Source organism: Sphaeramia orbicularis, chromosome 5, assembly GCF_902148855.1.
Source record: "Sphaeramia orbicularis chromosome 5, fSphaOr1.1, whole genome shotgun sequence".
NCBI lineage: Eukaryota > Metazoa > Chordata > Actinopteri > Kurtiformes > Apogonidae > Sphaeramia > Sphaeramia orbicularis.
Genome location: NC_043961.1, coordinates 34875551 through 34895315, shown reverse-complemented (window position 1 = coordinate 34895315; position 19765 = coordinate 34875551). Strand labels below are relative to the sequence as shown.

General features: G+C 36.2%; 1 protein-coding gene across 1 annotated transcript; it reads right to left on the bottom strand.

Annotated features, from left to right (window-relative positions):
- Positions 1 to 1241: 1241 nt before the first annotated feature.
- LOC115419374 (coiled-coil domain-containing protein 30) lies at positions 1242 to 18699 on the bottom strand. The gene is made up of 19 exons (XM_030134102.1): positions 18381 to 18699; positions 14419 to 14595; positions 13186 to 13306; positions 11434 to 11645; positions 9689 to 9784; positions 9123 to 9288; positions 7814 to 7885; positions 7251 to 7366; positions 6538 to 6612; positions 5462 to 5584; positions 5278 to 5376; positions 5054 to 5151; positions 4877 to 4970; positions 4669 to 4772; positions 4415 to 4556; positions 3293 to 3429; positions 3073 to 3190; positions 2062 to 2117; positions 1242 to 1979 (listed from the first exon to the last, which is right to left on the bottom strand). The coding sequence occupies exons 1-19, from the start codon at positions 18393 to 18395 to the stop codon at positions 1766 to 1768; spliced, it is 2235 nt and encodes a 744-aa protein (XP_029989962.1). The 5' UTR covers positions 18396 to 18699; the 3' UTR covers positions 1242 to 1765.
- Between the last annotated feature and the right edge of the window lie 1066 nt (positions 18700 to 19765).

Below are 19765 nucleotides of genomic sequence, written 5' to 3'. Positions count from 1 at the left end.
AAGCTGATAGCTGTTGGAACATTTTCTTTATCAGACCCCGTGACTTTTCTGCCTCACCTTCCTTCCTGCCGTTAGCCTCTCTAACAAGCTGTTTCACTTCTTCATTTTTATCAGTGACATTTTTACAATTATCATGTAGAGCCTGTGATTCATTTGACCGCTGTCACCATCACATAAAAATCTGTGCATTTGAATTTTTGCTGCTTGATTTTTCTGGACTTTAAATAACAATATGATGTTCATATTAAAATGGCTACACTGGACTTTTAATAAGCTTAGTGAGAATCTCTGAAAAATATAAATGATTTTCTGATCACACATTTATATGAGGGAAATCAATTATCATAGACCACGAGGTAAATAATGTGGAAGGGAGAAGCAGCATAATATTTATGCTACATGTTTAAAAAAAAAATAAAAAAAAAATTGATGAATTGATTATTGAAAAGAGAGAATTGATGTTTGTCCAATTCCTATAGACACCATTTTAACCACACATTAAACTATGTGACAATTGAAATATATTAGACGTTAGACCTGCATTATTTTAGACAATGTTATAGTTAAAACATGCACAACCTGAGTTTTAAAACTATTGGTTAGGCTTAAGAATCTTACAACAACAAATGACTGCCCAACACTAATTAAACTTATATTAAGTATTACCATGGGCTTTTTCTCTACTGCTGTATCATTTAGACAGTCGTGCACTTAGTCCACATCTCATGTACTTGCCTTTATACTTTAGCATGCATTTACCATCACCAAATAAACATCAACTCTGCCTTTGAATATTACAAATTGCACTCTCTTGTATCCACTTCAGAGAACTAACTCGGAGTGGACACTCAGGTTTGCTTAGACTTCAGGACAAACTTCAGAGTTTCTCATAAAATGTCACATTTCAGTCTTACTTTGCAAAGCACTCTGGTGTAAGTATAGGTGAATTATGTTGCTAAATCTTTCAGCTTTTTGTTAAATTTGTAACGAACAGTTAAGATTAACCACATATGTCACTGAACTCAATGGTATTTCAGTTCAGCACCAAAGGGGATTAATATGAGGTGTTACTGTGCTGAATGTGTACTGGACGCACAGTACAGGTGTATATTGTTCAGTGTATGTTTGTCGTTTGTGTACTGGATTTCCCTTATTTATTATCCCATGGTTTATAAATGAAATTTGTTAAGAGACTTTTGCTTCAATGTTTCATTCATTATTTTAGTAACCGGATTTGCCAAAGTACATTTCCACAGTCTTCATTTCTAAAAGACATTACAAGTCCTTTTTTCTGTCTAGAACAAGTTGCAGATCGCTGTGGCCATGACATCCCCTTTGTTTGAACCTTCAGTCAAATCAGATTACATTAGGAAGGAGAAATGATAAACATGATTACCATAATGTGAAAACTCGGAAAGTAGACCGTGTGTGGGTTGAGTGAACCTATTGGTGGAAAGTCCAAGCATCATAAACTTATTACATCAATTATGTTACAAAGACAGATTTCAAGTCTGTGTTCCCACAGCTGGAGGTCGATGGTAATCAAACTAATATGTTATCAAGAAATAATCAGGATGCATCCTAAATCTAGGAATTTACTATATTGAAAATTAACTTTGCAGAGAGATATTCCTGTTTATTTACAACTTTTATTTACTAAAATATACATGTTTTTAATTTAGTAAAAAAAAGTGTCATTCATTTATTATAAATTACTAAAAGCATTTCTGTACACAGTATTCTTGTTGATGACGACCAGGAAACCTTAGAAATACGTGCTGTCTGAGCTGCTGAGGACCCTCAGGGGAGTGGAGTGATCTGAGCGGCTCTGAGCTGAGGTCAGGTTCAGGTAACCCATCTCTGCTGATCGGGACACTGGGGAAGACGTTGAACACTGAGGTGAAGAAGTTGCATCAGCCTGACTGCTCTGAGTAATGTTCACCACACCCAGACTCGTGGTATTCTCTGGAAACGGCACACTAGGAACACGAACATTACATTTATTTGATTTTATTTAGTAGAGCACATTTAAATTAGGTTCTGACTTGGCATTGGACATACCTTTTAGGAGGAAGTGACGTAAAAATCTGCTGAGGATCAGATATTTTCTTAAGTTCCTATTAAAACGAACATTAAAAAACATCAATACATTAAAAACAACCAAACATTTTTCCTTCCCCTAACCTGAATTAGAATCACCTTTATAGTCACTGCACAGTAAAAAAATAGCAGCATCTGAAACAAAACCTACACTGACACACCTCTAGCAATGACAATGAATAAAGGTTAATTTAAAAAAAAACACACACCCAAAGATAAATTATTAAGAGCATCAGATGTAAAAGTAAATCATAAATTATGACAACATGTTGCACTTAGCATTAGAGATAGAAAAGAAGTCACACATCAAGGACAAATATTGTACATAGTTCTACATTACTGTGAATTAAAACGTTGCAGTTGTTCTGGCCAAAGGGGTGTGTGTGAAAAAAATTATAAACAATTATTAGACCATCAAAAGTCATTAAAGACAATGGTTATGCAATCAAGTACTAACTCCTGTGTGTATCATGTGACTAAAACACACAGAAAAGAAAACATGGAATGCCTAAATGCACTGTTTTTGTCAGTACAAGGCCATAACTATTGATGTAAGAACTGAAGTGATTTTGGTTATTATCAAGAAAACATAGAAAATGGCTAGATATCAGGTCTGAAATTAAACAATTCTGAGCTATTTTTGTTGTTATCATTATATTTGTCCAAACAAATGTACCTTTAGTTGTACCAGGCATTAAAAAGAACAAGAAATTGAAGAAAACAAGGGTGGTCTAATAATTTTTCCATGACTGTAGATCTAAGGGGGTTACTAATCCAGGACATACAAAGGTCAGCATAATTTATTTCACTTTCTTGCGTATATGTGGTGTTTACAGATGTAAACTGTCAGCCGTCCTTCTAATTTCATAGATAAGAAGGCTGCTTTAAAGCAACCGTACATGTCCCAAACTAACACATTACAGTAGAAACAGCGGGATGCCCAGATCAGAGGTCGACTGAAGTGTGACGTACCTCAGTAAAGTGCAGCGACTGCATGCTGTGGAGGGTGCGCTCCAGGACTGCCATCTGTTTGGACATGTGGAGTATTTTGTTTCCCAGTTTCTTGTTTTCCGTCTCTAGAAAATCCACTCTTGAGATCAAAAACAAACATGTCATTTTAATCATCTAAATGTCTAAAAGTGTAACTTTGAGCATAAAATAACAGTTTCAACATACAGTAAAGTCCATTCACCTGCATTTAGACATGGAAGCTGTTAGATTACTGTCTTTCTTATTGTGCTCCTCCTCATTGAGCTGTTGTAGTAACCTTCTCCTCTCAACAAGCAGTTTCTCATTTTCCAAAGTTATATTTAAGGTGAGTTCTTTCTCCTGCAAAGAGACGAAAATGTGAATTGTACTCACTTTTAAATGGTGTCACATTGAAACAAAGAGGAATTGAATTATGACAAGGTCTAGTGGTTAAGATACAAAGACAACTGTACTTGAAACCTATGAATGTGACTCCTAAGTCTATACTGAATGAATGAATTTATTTTTGGATTATACATTAATCATTGCACTTACTATAATAATTAAATTAACATAAAAAAAAAACAAAGAAGGAATAGGCCAGAATCAAAATCTTATTTTTTGGCCTATCCTTTTCACCTAATACACTGCTTACATTAAATTAAATGTGTACAGCATTAAGCATTCTCATTATAGTGAAAAATCAGCAACAAAAAAAAAACATACCTACCATCTCAATTCAATATTCCTAAATGATTTTAAACTTAAGGCATTTTTTTAAACTTTGTCAAAGAAGTGAACAACTGAAATTCATCAAGTCTGTTCCATAATTTCACACCTACAACCCAAATCCATCAAGACTTCACATTTATCCTCACTTTAGTCCATTCACAAGTATAAAGATCTCTGAAATTATAATTACTCTCTCTAAATTTAAAAAAAAATCCCAAATAGTATTTGGAAAAATATGATTTTTATCCCTCATCCTCCATATACCTATTTAGAAATATTTTTTTATACCTCTTTTTAAATATATTTGTTTGTACTTCACACTGTTCCACAAAGTCACCCCACAGCTTAATATGAACATACTTTTGATTGTTGTTCTTACTATATGCATTTTAAAATTTAGGTCTCCCCTTAGATCATAGCCTCCTTCTCTTCCTGTGAACATTCCCTGAATAATAATAAATAATTAAGAAGAAAAAAGACAATATAGTTTTTTTTAATGACCTTCAGTTAAACTAAAATAAACTATTGATGAAGTGGGAAAAAAGGCACTTTAATTTAATTTCAGAAATCCTGTCTTCACATATTTACAGAAAAACAAAAGCTGTGGTTTTACCTTTATTAATGAATGAGAACTCAAAGACAGCTCTCGCTCTAGATTCTTTATCTTCTCGTCCCGCCATGCAGTTTCCTCATCAAACTTCTGCCTGGCTCGACACAGTTTCACCTTGCGTTTTTCTTTCATCTCATGATATTTACTACAGGCAAACAAAGCCAACCACACACACATAAAAATATAAAAGCAGAGATTAACTGTGAGACAAAGCAGCCTCTGTTTACACAGCATCGTAAACTTCCTATGCCTGTTACCTCCGCTCTTGGTCGAGGCATTTAAGGGTTTCACAGATCTCTTTCTTGAGTGCCTCACATTCATCTTGAGTGGAAAGCAGATTCCTCACAGTGTCTTGATAATCCTGCTGTCAAAAGGGCCAACATCAGACATGATAAAAAACTATTATTTTATTGTTTTTAGTATGAGCACATGAGTTTTTTTTATCTGTAGTGGGCAAAAAGATGCCTGTAGGTTCTTTTCATCAGTCACAAAGGAGTCTTCCTGCTGCCTGTGGGTGTTTTCATAGTCCTGTGAATCTGCCTGCTGATGTCTCCACAGCCTTTAAACACATAATACCAGTTAAATCTAGTAAATATACAGTGTATTTCTGCTCAAGTGTCTGGAGTGTTGTATATTACTTACACTGGACCCTGGGAATTGTTTTCCCTGGTGCAGACTGTAGCTACAAGTTTATCCAGATCATTTTGGGAAGTATCCAGCTGCTGCTTAAGAGACAGTATCTGAATGGACAGGTAAAAGTTTTTAACAAGAGTTTAAAAAAACTGTCATGCTAATTTGGAGTGTCTGTTATGTTATGCAGTTAATTATCTGAAAACTCCAAATGTTTCATATTCTTGCTCACTAACCTCTGACTCCTTGTCCAAAAGGCATTTTGTCTGAGTGCTGAACTTGTTTTGTAAATCTCTGTTGGCCTCATTGTTCTGAATCAATTCAGCTGCCTTGGACTAGAAAACACAAGAAACCACATCCAATACTGATAAAGTATAAGTTTCTTGTGGAGTACTCATGGTCTTACACAGAGAAACTTACTTTAGCTAACTCCGTGGCCTTGTCGGCTTTAATTTGCACAGCCAGAAGCTGCTGCTCCGCCTGTTGCTGCTGCTCTAGCAGGACTGACTCCAGTAGCTCCACCTCCTTCTGCAGAGACACAGCCTGAGAAGAAGTTCACAGCTGGTGAAATACAACTGAACAGGTGCATTTGTTTGGAGTTATTTCCTGCAAGATACAGTAACTCCCATTTTTTGAAAATCTAATTTCAAGCCAAGTTTGGAAAAAAAATTAACAGTAAAGCAACCAAAACAAAACTCACCAATAAGCAACAAACACATTTTTTCACAACCATAAAAAAACACCTAGTGATGAAGGACAATCTTATTTAATTACTTCCTTTCTCTTCTTTTGTTAACAACATCCAGACTCAACAGAAAGCTCCTTAAATAAATCTTTTCACATGATAATACAGGAAAGACTGAAATCAGTACTTGACTTCAAACACACTTCTTGTCTGAATGCAAGTTTAACTAAATATGAATGCTGTCAAACAATTAAAATTTTTAATCAGATTAATCACAGGGTTGCTGTGGATTAATTTCAATTATTCAAGATTAAATATCATTCATTTTTAATCTATATTAATTGCATTTCATTTTGCATGAGCAAACAGACTCAAGAAAGAAGGGAATATATATGCACTTAATGTGTTTATTTAACACCTTCAACAGTTTAACAAAACCACTTGAAACAACTGTTCCGTCTTGGTTTTTTTTGTCCTCATATTTCCATCCAGAGGGCCAACGTGCTGTTTAGTGTCTTCCATCTTTATAGGTTAGTTCTGCTGCCTGTCACTACTGGATCAGCTGCCCATTTGCATATGCATGACGGTAACTCTACTAGGACAAACTACCCCAAATGTGTTGGCAAAGATGTTCAGAGTCATTCTGCATTGCAAATGGATTAATTGCTTTAAAATTTTTAATCATATTAATTATGATGTTGGATTAATCCGCATTAACATGTTAATTTTGACAGCCCTACTAAAAATAAAATATAAATTTCACTTTTGCAGTATGTTTTTACATTTTACCGAACTAAGCAATGAGACTTACTTTATCTGTGTCCGGGTCAGGCTGAACCTGCACCTTCGGGTGATGCTTCTGCATGGCTGACTCCAGCTCCTTCACCTGAGATGAACACAAATACACAACAGAAAGGACATTATTTACATCACAGTTTTTTTTTTAATGATATTTTGTAGTTGTCATAATGTAGTGAGAGCACGCACAAAAATAAAACAATTTAACAAATACATCATCTGTTCTTTTTTCTGCTTGATTATAAACATATTTAGTGGAAAATATTTAGCTAATCAATTCCGCTCTCAGCGTTCCTTGGACATATTTCAGTAAAAAAAAATAAACACCTGATTAGTATACACAGAACAACTATCTTTCTCATTTTTGGAAGCTGTCTGAGCAACTGTAAAAAACTATCATTATTTTATTTTCACAGATCAGTTTTCTGTAAATTATATATGGTACTCTTACAAAAAAGACACAAAAAGACATTCACCATAAGTGTTCATGTGGTGTCTTAACATACATACAGATTATCTTGGGCAGATCAAAGAGTCGCTCAAACATTCACTGTGTAGTAAACAGGAAAGCCCTGAGCGTTGCAGTATCAGTGAGTACAGACTGGTGCACACTACTCTACGCAGTTTACACTTCACAACTGCCACTGTGCACAAAGTGCGGTATAAAAACCACATGGCGTCTCAGTCACAACAGAACTTTGTCACTACAGACCATAAATATCTGACCTTCTGCTGCAGAGAGCTTTTCTCAGCATCCAGGGAGCGCACTCTGCTTCTCAGGGCTCGAATCTCAACATCCAGACGATCATTCAGCTCTTTGGCCTTTCGCAGCTCCACCATTTCTTTAAAATGACAGTGAGATTAGTGATGTGTTCATCCATTTATGTCTGTAAATTGCACATCTATTTTAAGAGTTTTATCTGCAATACAAATAAATATATAAAAATATATGATATAGGTGCAGTTTTGGACACTGTTGTGAATTCATTTTTATACAGATTAAAAAGAAACACACATAATGCTGTGGGGTTTAAATTGCAGGTGCTATAGTCTGACACCTGTGGGCACTTCTGTATGATGTTTGCATGTTCTTGTGGTATCTGCTGTGCAAGTTTAAGGTACACCCTGCCCCCTCGCAATGCACTTAAATAATCCTAAACACACAAAAAAGGATGATATAATGATGTTTGTCCATTAAATAAATATGAGCAATGTGGAGACCTTTTTTTTCAAGTAGTGTTAATTATTCAATGTTTTGAAACAACAACTAAACATGAAGCAAATCTCACCATATTTCTTCAGTTTTTCTACTTCCTGTCTGAGCTGCTCTACCTCCTGTTGTGCTGCTTGCAGCTCAGGCTCTAAAAAACAAGCACACTTGTTAGAAAAAAATGTGATGTTTACACAGTATTTTCAGTGGCACACACAATAAGTTCACCAACCTTTCCAATACACATATATTCTATAGTTACTTGAAATTATTATGAGCTGTGACACTGGCAGAAACATAAGTCAGTACATCTACATTGTTTATCAAAATGGCAACAACCCACTGCGTGAATACTTTTACTTAAAAAAAAAAAAACAACTTTAAAGCAAATTTAAAAGTAAGTACTTAGGACTTTTACTCATTTGATATTGATATTTTGCTTTTTTAAATGGAATTGTGCATTTTAAAACATTTCCCTGTGGTCTACATAAACTGTTAATGCTATGCTTGGGTCTGAATTCTTCATTAATTCAACTCCACAGGTCCACCTTCAACCCTATTTCTGAGTGATGACACCAGAAAGGTCATTTTGAGCACTGGCCCTTTAAATCCAAATGCCCCCCCCCCCCCCCCGCAGATTGTTGACTGTACTGCTCTGTCCCGTTCAGTCCACTTGTGTTCGTTAATACAACCAAGAACTGAACATTTTAGGTAATCGGCTCGAAGTTTGGACATATTTTCACAATGGACTACAACCACTGCTGATGACAAACAATTATGTCATACTCGAAGAAATATTCGTCGGAAGTCTTGACCTTATATGTACAAATGTCATGATGTAACTAGTTATAGTGACAAATTATGAAGGAATTCAAACGGGTTGTAGAAATCCACATTTTTGCCAAAATGAATACAAAGATAGCTTTACAGCACCTGTAGGGTTCAAATTTAAACTTTATGAACTATTAGGGTCCACAAATACACAAATACATGTACCAAAAGACTAATAAAGTGGGTTTAGCAAAATATGACCCCTTTAAGTAAGACTGTTGATGTAGTACTTCTACTTTTACTTGAGAATATATTTTGTTAGATATTTATACTTTTACTTAAGTAAAAGCTTCAGTACTTAATCCACTGCTGACTATTTTACAGAGTTGGTGGTACAGTTCACTCTTTGTTCCAGAAAAGTTTACACTTTGGAAAACTCTTATATCTGAGTGTGCTTGCTCTGACGGTCAAACTAACATTTCAACACTAGCATCAGTAATTAAAGATGAAAGTAGAGGAAGCACTGAAGCCGTTGATGACAGAAGGCTGCTGTGTTATCAACATTAAAAATCACGGAAATAGCGTGTTTGTGTCAGTAGCTGATTGAAATCTTTCACCATAAGTTCTTTGGGTCAAGTGCGCAGACTCAAGCTCATCAGTCAAGCGCCGGATTTCAGTGTGAGCCATGGCCAGCCTCCGAGAGCCCTCCTCCAGGTCCCGCTCCAAACGGGAACACTCCCTCTGCACGTTGCTCGCCTGGCCAGACAAACATCTGGCCTCAGCCTGAACACAAAGGAACACAAGAACAAAACAATGACCAGTACCACAGGGACAGCAGTCCTCACAACACAAGCAAGAGCTTTTAGAAATATGGGACACCTTGAGCAGTGCACTGCCTCAAAATGCATCAGTGTGTTGAATTCCTTCTGCCATGCAAAGTTCTCTAGTGTGTGTTGGTAACAGAGCTTAATAATAGTGAAAGAAAAGAGAGGGTGCAGTTCATGTGGAGGCTTTTGAAGAGATCATGTGAACAATAGACATGCAGAGTGATTTATACACACACCTTTAGTAAACGACACAAAACCAGTAAAGTGATCGCGTATGTCTAGTTATACAGGTGACGTTTTAGTATCTGTTAGTATTTTACATGAATATATCAAATATGTGTAGATAGAAAACATACTGGTATAAATGCATTTTTGCTCTGAGAAGCTTTGTGTAGTCCAAAGAGTCTCTTCCATGGGTTTTGGCTGTGGCGTAGTGCCCCCTTGTGGGAAGACTGTAGAGGAACAATGATCCATAGAATGAACGGTTGATCACACTGTTTGCTTAAGTGTTGTAGGTGCAAGGTTAAGTTTGAACCCTCAGAAAAAACATACAGACATTTGAAATTGTTCTTATAACTGTATAAGAACTTAAAACACTGGCTGATAAAACAGATGCAGTCATTTCAAGAACAAACATATTTAAAAAATCTACAACAAAATCTTATACTAAACTTATAAAGGGTGTTTTTCTAAAAGTAAAGAATCCTCAAAGGAGCTATATGTAGCATTTGTACTTAGAAATATTCAAAAGTTACTTAAAATTATTATAAAAGTGTTTCAGAGAATAGGTCTGTAGCTGTTATCTTCTCTACTGGACATAACACTAAAGTAAAAGAATGGAGTTTGATGCTGATATCACATTTCAAGTTCGCAAACAAAAGTAATAAAGGTGAAAAATTATTATGTGATGTTATTATTTTTTGCCAAGTTCACTGTTTGTTGATCGACAGTTCCTCTTACCTTGTGTTGTATCTTTAGTGCAGTTACTGACAAACCTACTTAGTGATTTTAAGACTGTGTTATTTTGACCAACTGTATGAGTGTGTGTTAAAAGGAGGAAACTTGATGATACCATAATACAGATGTGTGTAAACAATGAGCTTTACATTTTAATCAGTAAGTGATACAGTCTGAAGAGGTGTAGTGTTCATTTGTTGGTGGTGTGGTAGCCCTGAGTACATTCTGGCACACTACTCCCCCTGCTGTTGAGAGTTTGGAATATCAATATTACATAGAACCCATTTAACCATATCAGGGTCTCCCATTTGATCATAAGGACATGACTCAAAAGTTGTCTTTTTATCTACAAACATGTGCTTATATATTCTGACAGAACTGAAAACATTGCATTTCAATAAACAAACCATAAAAGGATTCTTTTCTAAGATACATGACTGTACTGGTTATATGATACAAAGTGTATGTTTGGATCAGAAACATCTTCGAGGATTAAATGTCCAAATGTTCTGCCTAATGTCCCTCCCACCCCCACCCCACTGACAGGTCCCACTGGAATGAGATAATCAACATTAATATCACTTTGCCCGCTTACAGTGTACAGTCGTGGAAAAATTATTAGACCACCCTTGTTTTCTTAAATTTCTTGTTCATTTTAATGCCTGGTACAACTAAAGGTACATTTGTTTGGACAAATATAATAATAACAACAAAAATAGCTCATAAGACTTTAATTTCAGAGCTGATATCTAACCATTTTCCATGGTTTTCTTGATAATAACCAAAATCACTGAAGTTCTTCCATCAATAGCTATGGCATTGTACTGACAAAACAGTGCTTTTAGGCATTCCATGTTTTCTTTTCTGTCTGTTTTAGTCACATGATACACACAGGAGTTAGTACTTGATTACATAACTGTTGTTTTCGATGACTTTTGATGGTCTAATAATTTTGTCCGTGACTGTATACGACTTGTTTGCAGAAATGCACAACGGTAACATTTTGTAATGGTAACCGAGAGTCAGAATCTGAAAAATTAAAGTAAAATGTTTTTTTCAACTTGAACTATGAACAACATCCCAGATACTGAAAACTAGATATCCAACATAACACCAAATTTTCTTTCAGTAATTATCCACTAACCTGGCCTGCGTTGGTATTCACTGCTTGTTTCTCCATTCCCATCAGACTGGTTGTATGTCCATCAGCTGTCGGTTTGTCTGGATTGTCCCATGTCTCTAACAGGGAGGCTCTCTCCACCAGGAGGTAGGCCACCTGTTCACTGGGGCTACTGTGGATCAGCTCAGTTAGACCCTGCTGATACAGCATTTTGGCCACCTCGCTTATCTGTGCATCTGTCGCAAGAAAAATAAAGACAAAATAACTTTGTTTTGATAGCCTTTTTTCTTGATAATGCTTCCTGTAAGTGTCCACAGGTTCTCTTCTGTCTCCTGTGGGGTTTTGGTCCACTCTTCCTGGACCAAAGCCTCCAGCTGGGTCCGGTTGGATGGTCTCCTACCCATCATTCTGGTCTTTAGCTCCCTCCACAGATCCTCTAAATGATTTAGGTTAGGACTTTGACTGGGTCATGTTCTTGAACCACTACTGCACTACCTTGGTGGTATGCTTGGGGTCAGTGTCCTGCTGGGATGTCCAGTCAGGACCAGTCTAGAGTTTCTCAGCACTTTCACGCTGTCATCCAGGACGTTGATATAATTATGTTAAATTCATGATGCCTTGTAACTTCATGAGGTTTCCAGTGCCACTAGCAGAGAAGCATCCTAGCATTATAGGTTATAACCATAGCATTATGTTGCCACCAAAATAACCGAGGTATGAAGGTATCACAGACAACCATCCAGCCAGTATTGCACAAAGGAGTTCTCCATGGATGCAGACACAGGAAGATGGCATGACTCATGATGAAACATCAGGAGGCTCATCTGGCATTTCCTAGAGCTCTTCTTAACCAAGATCCAAGCTTTTGGTCATCAATCCAGTGATTTGATGAAACAAAGATGGAGTTGTTTGGCCACATGGATGTTGACTGCATCTGAAGGAAACAAGGAGAAGAACACAAGCTGAACACAGCCCCAACCATCAAGCATGGTGGTGGCAACAGAATGCTATGGGGTTGCTTTTCTGCTAGTGGCACCGAGAATGTCATCAAGATACAGGGCATCATGAAAAAGGAGGATTATATCAACATCCTGGATGACAATGTGGAAGTGTCTGCTGAGAAACTCTAGACTGGTCCTGACTGGACACCCCAGCAGGACACTGACCCCAAGCATACCATCAAGGTAGTGCAGGAGTGGTTCAAGGACATGACCCAGTCAAAGCTCTGACCTAAATCATATAGAGGATCTGTGGAGAGAGCCAAAGACTAGCGTGATGGGTAGGAAACCATCCAACCGGACTCAGCTAGAGGCTTTGGTCCAGGAAGAGTGGACCAAAACTCCACAGGAGACAGAAGAGAACCTGTGGACACTTACAGGAACCATTATCAAGAAAAAAGGCTACTCTATTGACTATTAAGAAAAGACTTCGGACTTAATAAACCTAGGGTATGAATATTTTTGAACATGGCGTTTTTTAGAAATCCTCTAATAAAATACTCCTGAAATAAAGTATTTCTCCAAGTATCATTTGTTCTTATTTCCTCACTTGTGTATCACATATAAGTCACAAACAAACTTGACAAAACTCATTCATTTCATCACAAAAACAAAAAGTTACAAAAAATGGCAGGGGTATGAATAATTTTGAGGACGACTGTATGTGCACCAACATGATCAACCAAATGAAATATCCCATAATAATCTGAACACTACTAATACTGGAAAAAATACTCCTCTCACTATTGGAACATTTCACCTTGTAAATCAGTCCTACCTTGCAATGATACTAGATGTCTCAGCTGGTCCTTGAGCTGATCGTTTTCATCTTGTATCTCCTGAGCCAGAACATCTTTATGCTCTGTAAACATACGAATCTGCTCCAAGGACTTGCGTACCTTAAACACAGAAAACCAATCTTCATGACATGCACAAACAGCTCCTGATTCTCAACATATTAATGAACACAAATAAAAAATAATTTCTAATGCTCACGGAAGATGATTTGTAGACCAGTTGAAAGCTGAAATAGTTGCAGCGATGAATGAATGTGTGTTAAATGGGGTGGGACAGACTGAAGTCACGAATACTTCAGATTAAAATGATTGAATGATTCAGAGAAAAAAAACACACACCCAATGGCATAAAGGCACAGACTTAAAATGGATAATAAATATGATAATAATGATTCCTAAATAGTTTGATAAAAATCAATAAAATAATTTAAAAATTAGACTTACTTCAGCTAACTCAGAGGCTCTCAATAAAAGACTGAGGCTCACAAAACTGACAGAATAGGAGTTCAGTTGACAGCTGCTCTTTCTTCACGATAGAGGATAAAGATGTTGATAAAAGAAGGCACTTAAATATATGTAGGAACACTGGTGCCTGCAGGTGTACGTCCGTACAGCTTGTGCATACAGAGTGAAATTAAAGAGAGAGAGAGAGGTATGTCATGGTACTTATGGAGAACTCCCTCACCCCGGTCTTACACATTATTCCCCGTCTTATTCACCCCCCCCTTACGATTCATTCACTCCCCTGTCCGTGCAATCCATGCGTACCTCACAATTCAGGCCTGTGTAGGAGTAACCCTTTCCACTGTCACTGTGAATGAGACTTTCCATTCGCTGTGTGCCTATTGAGTCAAAAACTGATAAGGTGCTTCTTAATTTTAGATATATTTAAGACCAGATGAGAAGGCATCTGATCTAGATAACTGTTTTTCAGTCAATAAGATGTCATAGAAGTAATGCCTGTGGTCTGATTCTAATCCCCAGAGAAGGGAGAGTGATGTGGTATCATGAGAGAGCCAAGCTGAATCCTGTATTTATCTGTGTACATGGTGAAGCATGATGAAGAGGAGGAGCTAGTGGACACAGATAAGGTCCTTTCTGTCTCAACTGACTGGACACAAAGGTGAATTGTGACAATATCTGACTCCTTCCTCCATCTTCAATATAGCTCATATGATTCTTAATGAGTTCAGATTCCAATGAAGATAACTTACCTCTGCCATTTCTGCCATATGTTGGGAACGTTGGTTGTCCAAGGCCCTCGTCACGCTGTTTAGACGGCTTTTTGTGTGCTGCAGAGTACGCCATAGAAAACACAGCTGAGCCTCTGTAGGGACGTCAGGAACAAGTCCTTCTTTGCTAAACCACGCCGAGATCTGCTCCAGCTCCTCCTAACAACCCAATGAATGGAGACAGTCTGCTGAATTAACCATATGTCTGTTTAGATATCATAAAGTGATGGCATCATTTCATTACACCCAGTGACTTCAGTTCACTAAACATAAGAAAAAAGCATTAGCAGAAAGATATTAAAAAAAAAAATAAATGAATTGCACTTTGTGAAATCAAGGTTGTAATGACCAAAACTGTGGGTTACACTTAGTTATGAGCACCTGAGCTTTCTGCTTGATCATGACCTTTGTTTTTAAAGCACACGTTACTAGGTTGGTCCACAAATTATTATTGAAATGAATTCTGCTTCTCCTTCCAAGTGTGCAAATTCCTTGTATCAGCAACCATTTTACCTCAGCTTGAGTATGGTGATGTGCCTCAATCAAATGTCTGCACTCTTTGAACACTCACTATGCGTTAAGTTGTGTGAATAATAAGCTGAGACATAATATTGTTAAAACTGCACTTATTTTTATTAACTCATAAAGACCCAAACAGCAGCTAATGACCAAAATCATCTACTGATCTAAACTGTTTAATAACGTCTGAACCATTAATCCTATCAATACATGTAAATAATTGGCGTAAAATGCTGTTTCTCATCTTTTCATGGTTGTCAGATATGACCTATTTGGATGTTCAGAGGCTCCATAGTGAACATGGAAACACCGTCATCTTCTACAACAATGATTCACCAGTAAAACCCATGGAGTTGGATCAATGACAGTGGACGGAGATGCTTATTTTTGTGTTCAGTTACTGATATCTTTGCTTAAAAAGTCCTTTTTTTTTTTACATAATAACCCTCAACTTTAATCTGAGTGTCCATGAACATCTACATGATCAGTAAATTAAATAAAAGAAAGCACATGATTTTCACTGAAATGCACAAAATACAGAGGAAAATATTATAATAAATGGTGATAAATAATTTAAGAAAGGTTAAATATAGAGGAAAATTCATTTGGGAGCTGGCACAAAAGTCACACTGGGTCTTTATGGGTTAAGAAATTTCAGGTTGTACATTGTTGCTCTGGTTATTCACAATTTCATAAAATTATTTAACTTTTTTCACACTGAACTAAGAGAAATCTGGATTATTTATAGGTTATATTGCCTATTATTTTACTGATCCAGTCTGCTTGAGATCATACAGCAGGTCTCCTGATGCATGTTTTCTCCCATGTGTCCGGATAATCTGCACTGCTGCACCTCACTAACAAGAGTTGCTTTGCAACCAGGTAAATTGTTCATATTCATCTTCACTGGACTCAAGTTTTCTGTTTTGCGCTGCATGACCACCTGCCCATGTGCCAGTGTCCTCCAGGTGTTTGTACTAATACTTAAAGGTTAACTGTGTATACTGTACATGTGAACTAATGCTATGTAATGTGTGGGTGTAGCTTTAATTTTTTTTTAAATGCTTCTAATTTTATGAATGCTGGCACTTTACATCTTACCCAGGGACAACAGTTGAAAAATAGCATTTTTGCTAATACTGGCACATTTACAGAAATGTTCATTCATGTGTACTGTCCCAGCTATGAAACAAACAAACAAACAAACAAATAAATATTGGAGTGTATGTGGCTGCACTTGCAAATGACATCTTGATCTGAGTGTTTCTCACCTTGTTAAATAAAGGTTAAATTAAGACCACCCCCCCCCCCCTCAAAAAAAGCTAAAAAAAAAAACCAAACAAGAAAAAAAAAAAAAAAACTTAATCTAATGCTTTTAACCCTTTCATGCATAGTGGTCTCTCCAGTGGACAGCTATTCTTCAGCTGTTCTACTTGTATATTCATGGGTTTATTTGTTTTAATTCCATGTCCTCCTGAAACCCAGCAATGCATTTTTGTCTTCTATAGGGGACTAAAGTTTGACAGTTTTAATTAAAACAATGCTGTTCATTGCAAAGGACATTCCATTAAAAAAATGAATAAATGAAAATATTTTTTAAAAATGTATCTGAAAAAACTGTTGCATTATGCAGTTTCCAATCTAGATGACTGTTTAATGTAAAAAAGCTAAAGATTTTCACTTTACTGGATCTCAAGAGGGTATCAACCAACACAGTGGACGCTCATGCATCATCTACACCACAGGTGCCAAACATGTGGCACGGGGGCCAAATCCGGCCTGCCAAAGGGTCCAGTCCAGCCCCTGGGATGAATTTGTGAAATTCAAAAATTACACTAAGATATTAACAATCCTTTTAGTTCAGGTTCCACATTCAGACCAATTCAATCTCAAGTGGGCAGGATTCAGTAAAACACTATTATAATAACATATAAATAATGACAACTCTAAACTTTTCCCTTTGTAAATGTAAATATTTTCATGTATTTACACTAAAAGTATAATTTCATAAAAAATGTAAATAACCTGAACAAATATGAACAACCTGAAATGTCTTAAGAGAAGTAGGTACAATTTTAACAATATTCTGCCTGTTACTAAAGGTTTTTGTGTATTTGTAGATCCACTGTGATCTGTAAGTTATAATGTACGTGTAAATGATAAACCGAGGCATAACATTGTTCAAATTACACTTATTTTTTTCAGTTTTTTCATGTTATTCATATCTCTTGAAAACATAGTTTGCAGATGTAAACCTTTTCATAATGTAAATCAATGTTTTTTTGCTCTAAAACATAGAGAAAAGTTTGGAGTTGACATTATTTATATATAATTTTGTTATTATTTTACAGGTTCGGCCTGCTTCAGATCAAATTTAGCTGAATGTGGCCCCTGAACTAAAATGAGTTTGACACCCCTGATCTACACTGACATTCAGACCATTAATGTAACTTTGCTGTTCTTTATAAACCTGATAGACACTAACATGTTTGAGTAAACTGCTAATTTTCTCAAACAATTTTTTTTTTTTTTTGCGTATTATCTCCATAACTAGTATTAGAATATGATAAAATGTGAGAAAACATCAGACTAGCTGCATTAAAACTGTTTTTCTTTCATAGTTTTAACACAGTATATCACTTTATGATGATGGGTTTCAAATATATATTTCTTAGTTTCAAAAAATTTAGCGTACGCTGTCCAGTTGAGTGGACATTTTTGTAACTTACTGAAAAATAGATTCATAAAAAATAATTCTATCACATTGTTTTTTTTTCATGCCTAAAGATGAATAAAAACTCTCAGGAAAAAGAAAATCTTGATTAAGGTTTTCATAATTCATGCATGAAAGGGTTAATTACATAATAGCTCATGACAGAACCAGTGTTAAATATGTACAGGTAAGTGATATCAGTAACATGTACTTTAAGTATCATAAGTCACAGTATAATGGTCACTGTCAAATGTACTATTATGTGGGAAGTTTTTGATTCATTTTACTGTTGCATTCACGTGCACGTTACATTTTACTGCAGTTCATGTTCTGTGTTCAGCTCCAAGCTCAAATGTAAAGTTGTCTGAAATGGAAAATACACACTCAAGTGAAGTAAAAGGACCTTAAAATGTTCTCAGATACATTTCACAACTCTTGACTATAGAGTTAAGTGTCTCAGGGTTAAGTTATTTGTACATTTTAAGGACCAGCTGTTTTTTTTTTGTTTTTTTTTTCTGTGGAGACGGCTGCTATTGTCAGTCATGTTTGTCGTTTCACTGGGTTAATTCCGTCGTTTTTTTTTTTTTTTTTGTTTTTTTTTAATTCTTAAAATCACATCTGCTACGTAGATCTAGTGTTTTAGCTGTAAGAAAAAAAAAAAAAAGGAAAAAAAAAAAAATCCGTGTTAGCATAAGAATAGGAGAACATGTACCTCTCTCTGCTCCATCTGCCCCACGAAGGTGAACAACAACTTTTCGCCGAGATAAACGCTCACATTTCAGCCTTTAAGTCTGTGGAATTGGCTCAACATCTTCCCAGAAAGTAAATTAACTCTCTCTGTTTGATAAAACTCTGAAAATCGCGTTATAAAAACCTAAACTGCTCGCTGCTGCCAGTTGTTGTTTAACAGTTGGCGGTAACTAACTAACAAAGTAACGGTACGTAAAAAAACAAGCGCAATGTTGTCCCTTCTGTGTTTACGGTTTTAGAAACAGACACTGGAAGTCTCCAAACAAGGGACAGAGACTCGCAGTAAACAGGGCTGAGTTGCGTCAAAGAACTGTAAAATGTGAACGTAGTAGCTCGAATAACAAACGGGGATGCGGGGGTCAGCGGCGGTTTTCCCAATTCCTGATGGGTCCGTGAAGGCGTCTCTCTGGCCTGAGATCAACAAATGAGGAGTTTAAAGACGCGACAAAACATTGGGAAAATAAAACACTTAAGTTTATTCCCTAACTTTTTCTGTTTCAATATTAGTTTTGTAAGTTATATAAATAAAGGGATATATTATTAGTAGAAGGGCAATGCAAGTAACTGCATTCACTCTAGAAAATAATACTGTGTTGAAGCTGAAGCTTAAATATCATACAGTTTAGCCAATAATATAACATTAAACATAAGGTAAGTTTATTTGTAAAGCAGAATTTATACACAAGACTATTCAGAGTGCTTTGCAAAGGTATGGAAATACATTTAGCCAAGGAAAATTGCAATAAAATTCTAGAATTAAGACAAAAACAAAAACTAGGATGATAAAACAGCATTTCAAAACTAGATGAATTGTAAACTAAAGAGAGAAAGTAAGGCACTGCAGTCATGTGATAACCCTGAGATATAAAGTTGTGTGTCATTTGCATAGGTGTGGTAAGCAATGTTGTAATATTTCATAATCTGAGCAAGGGGCAGCATGGTTGAATTTGAATATAAGATGTCAGAGAATGGACCCTAGAGGAACCCCACATGTTTGTTTGTTTGTTTTTTTCAGTCTGACTCAATTACCAACTGAGCCAAAGTAGTTTTTTCACTTTTTCTTTTTTCACTTTCACTTTTCCAGTCTATCAATATGTCACGGTCATCTGTGTCAAATGCAGAGCTGTGATCCAGGAATACCAAGACGGAGGTTTTAGACGCATCAATATTCAGGTATAAGTCACTTGAAATGTTAATAAGTGCATTCTCAAAATCCAGACTGACATGCACTAAATACTATGTTATGTCAACTCAACACTGTTCCAGAGATATTGACTAGAGATTAGATTAAACATTACAGTCCAATAATTGCCACAAAAGAGGCGTGAAATACCTTCAGTTTTTACA

Excerpts from the sequence above, each read along its gene's own strand:
- LOC115419374 (XM_030134102.1), bottom strand. Across the intron at positions 13,307-14,418 it reads ATATGGCAGAAATGGCAGAG|GTACGCAAGTCCTTGGAGCA; the intron begins GTAAGTTATCTT and ends TCTGTGTTTAAG. Across the intron at positions 6,613-7,250 it reads AAAGCTCTCTGCAGCAGAAG|GTGAAGGAGCTGGAGTCAGC; the intron begins GTCAGATATTTA and ends TGTTCATCTCAG.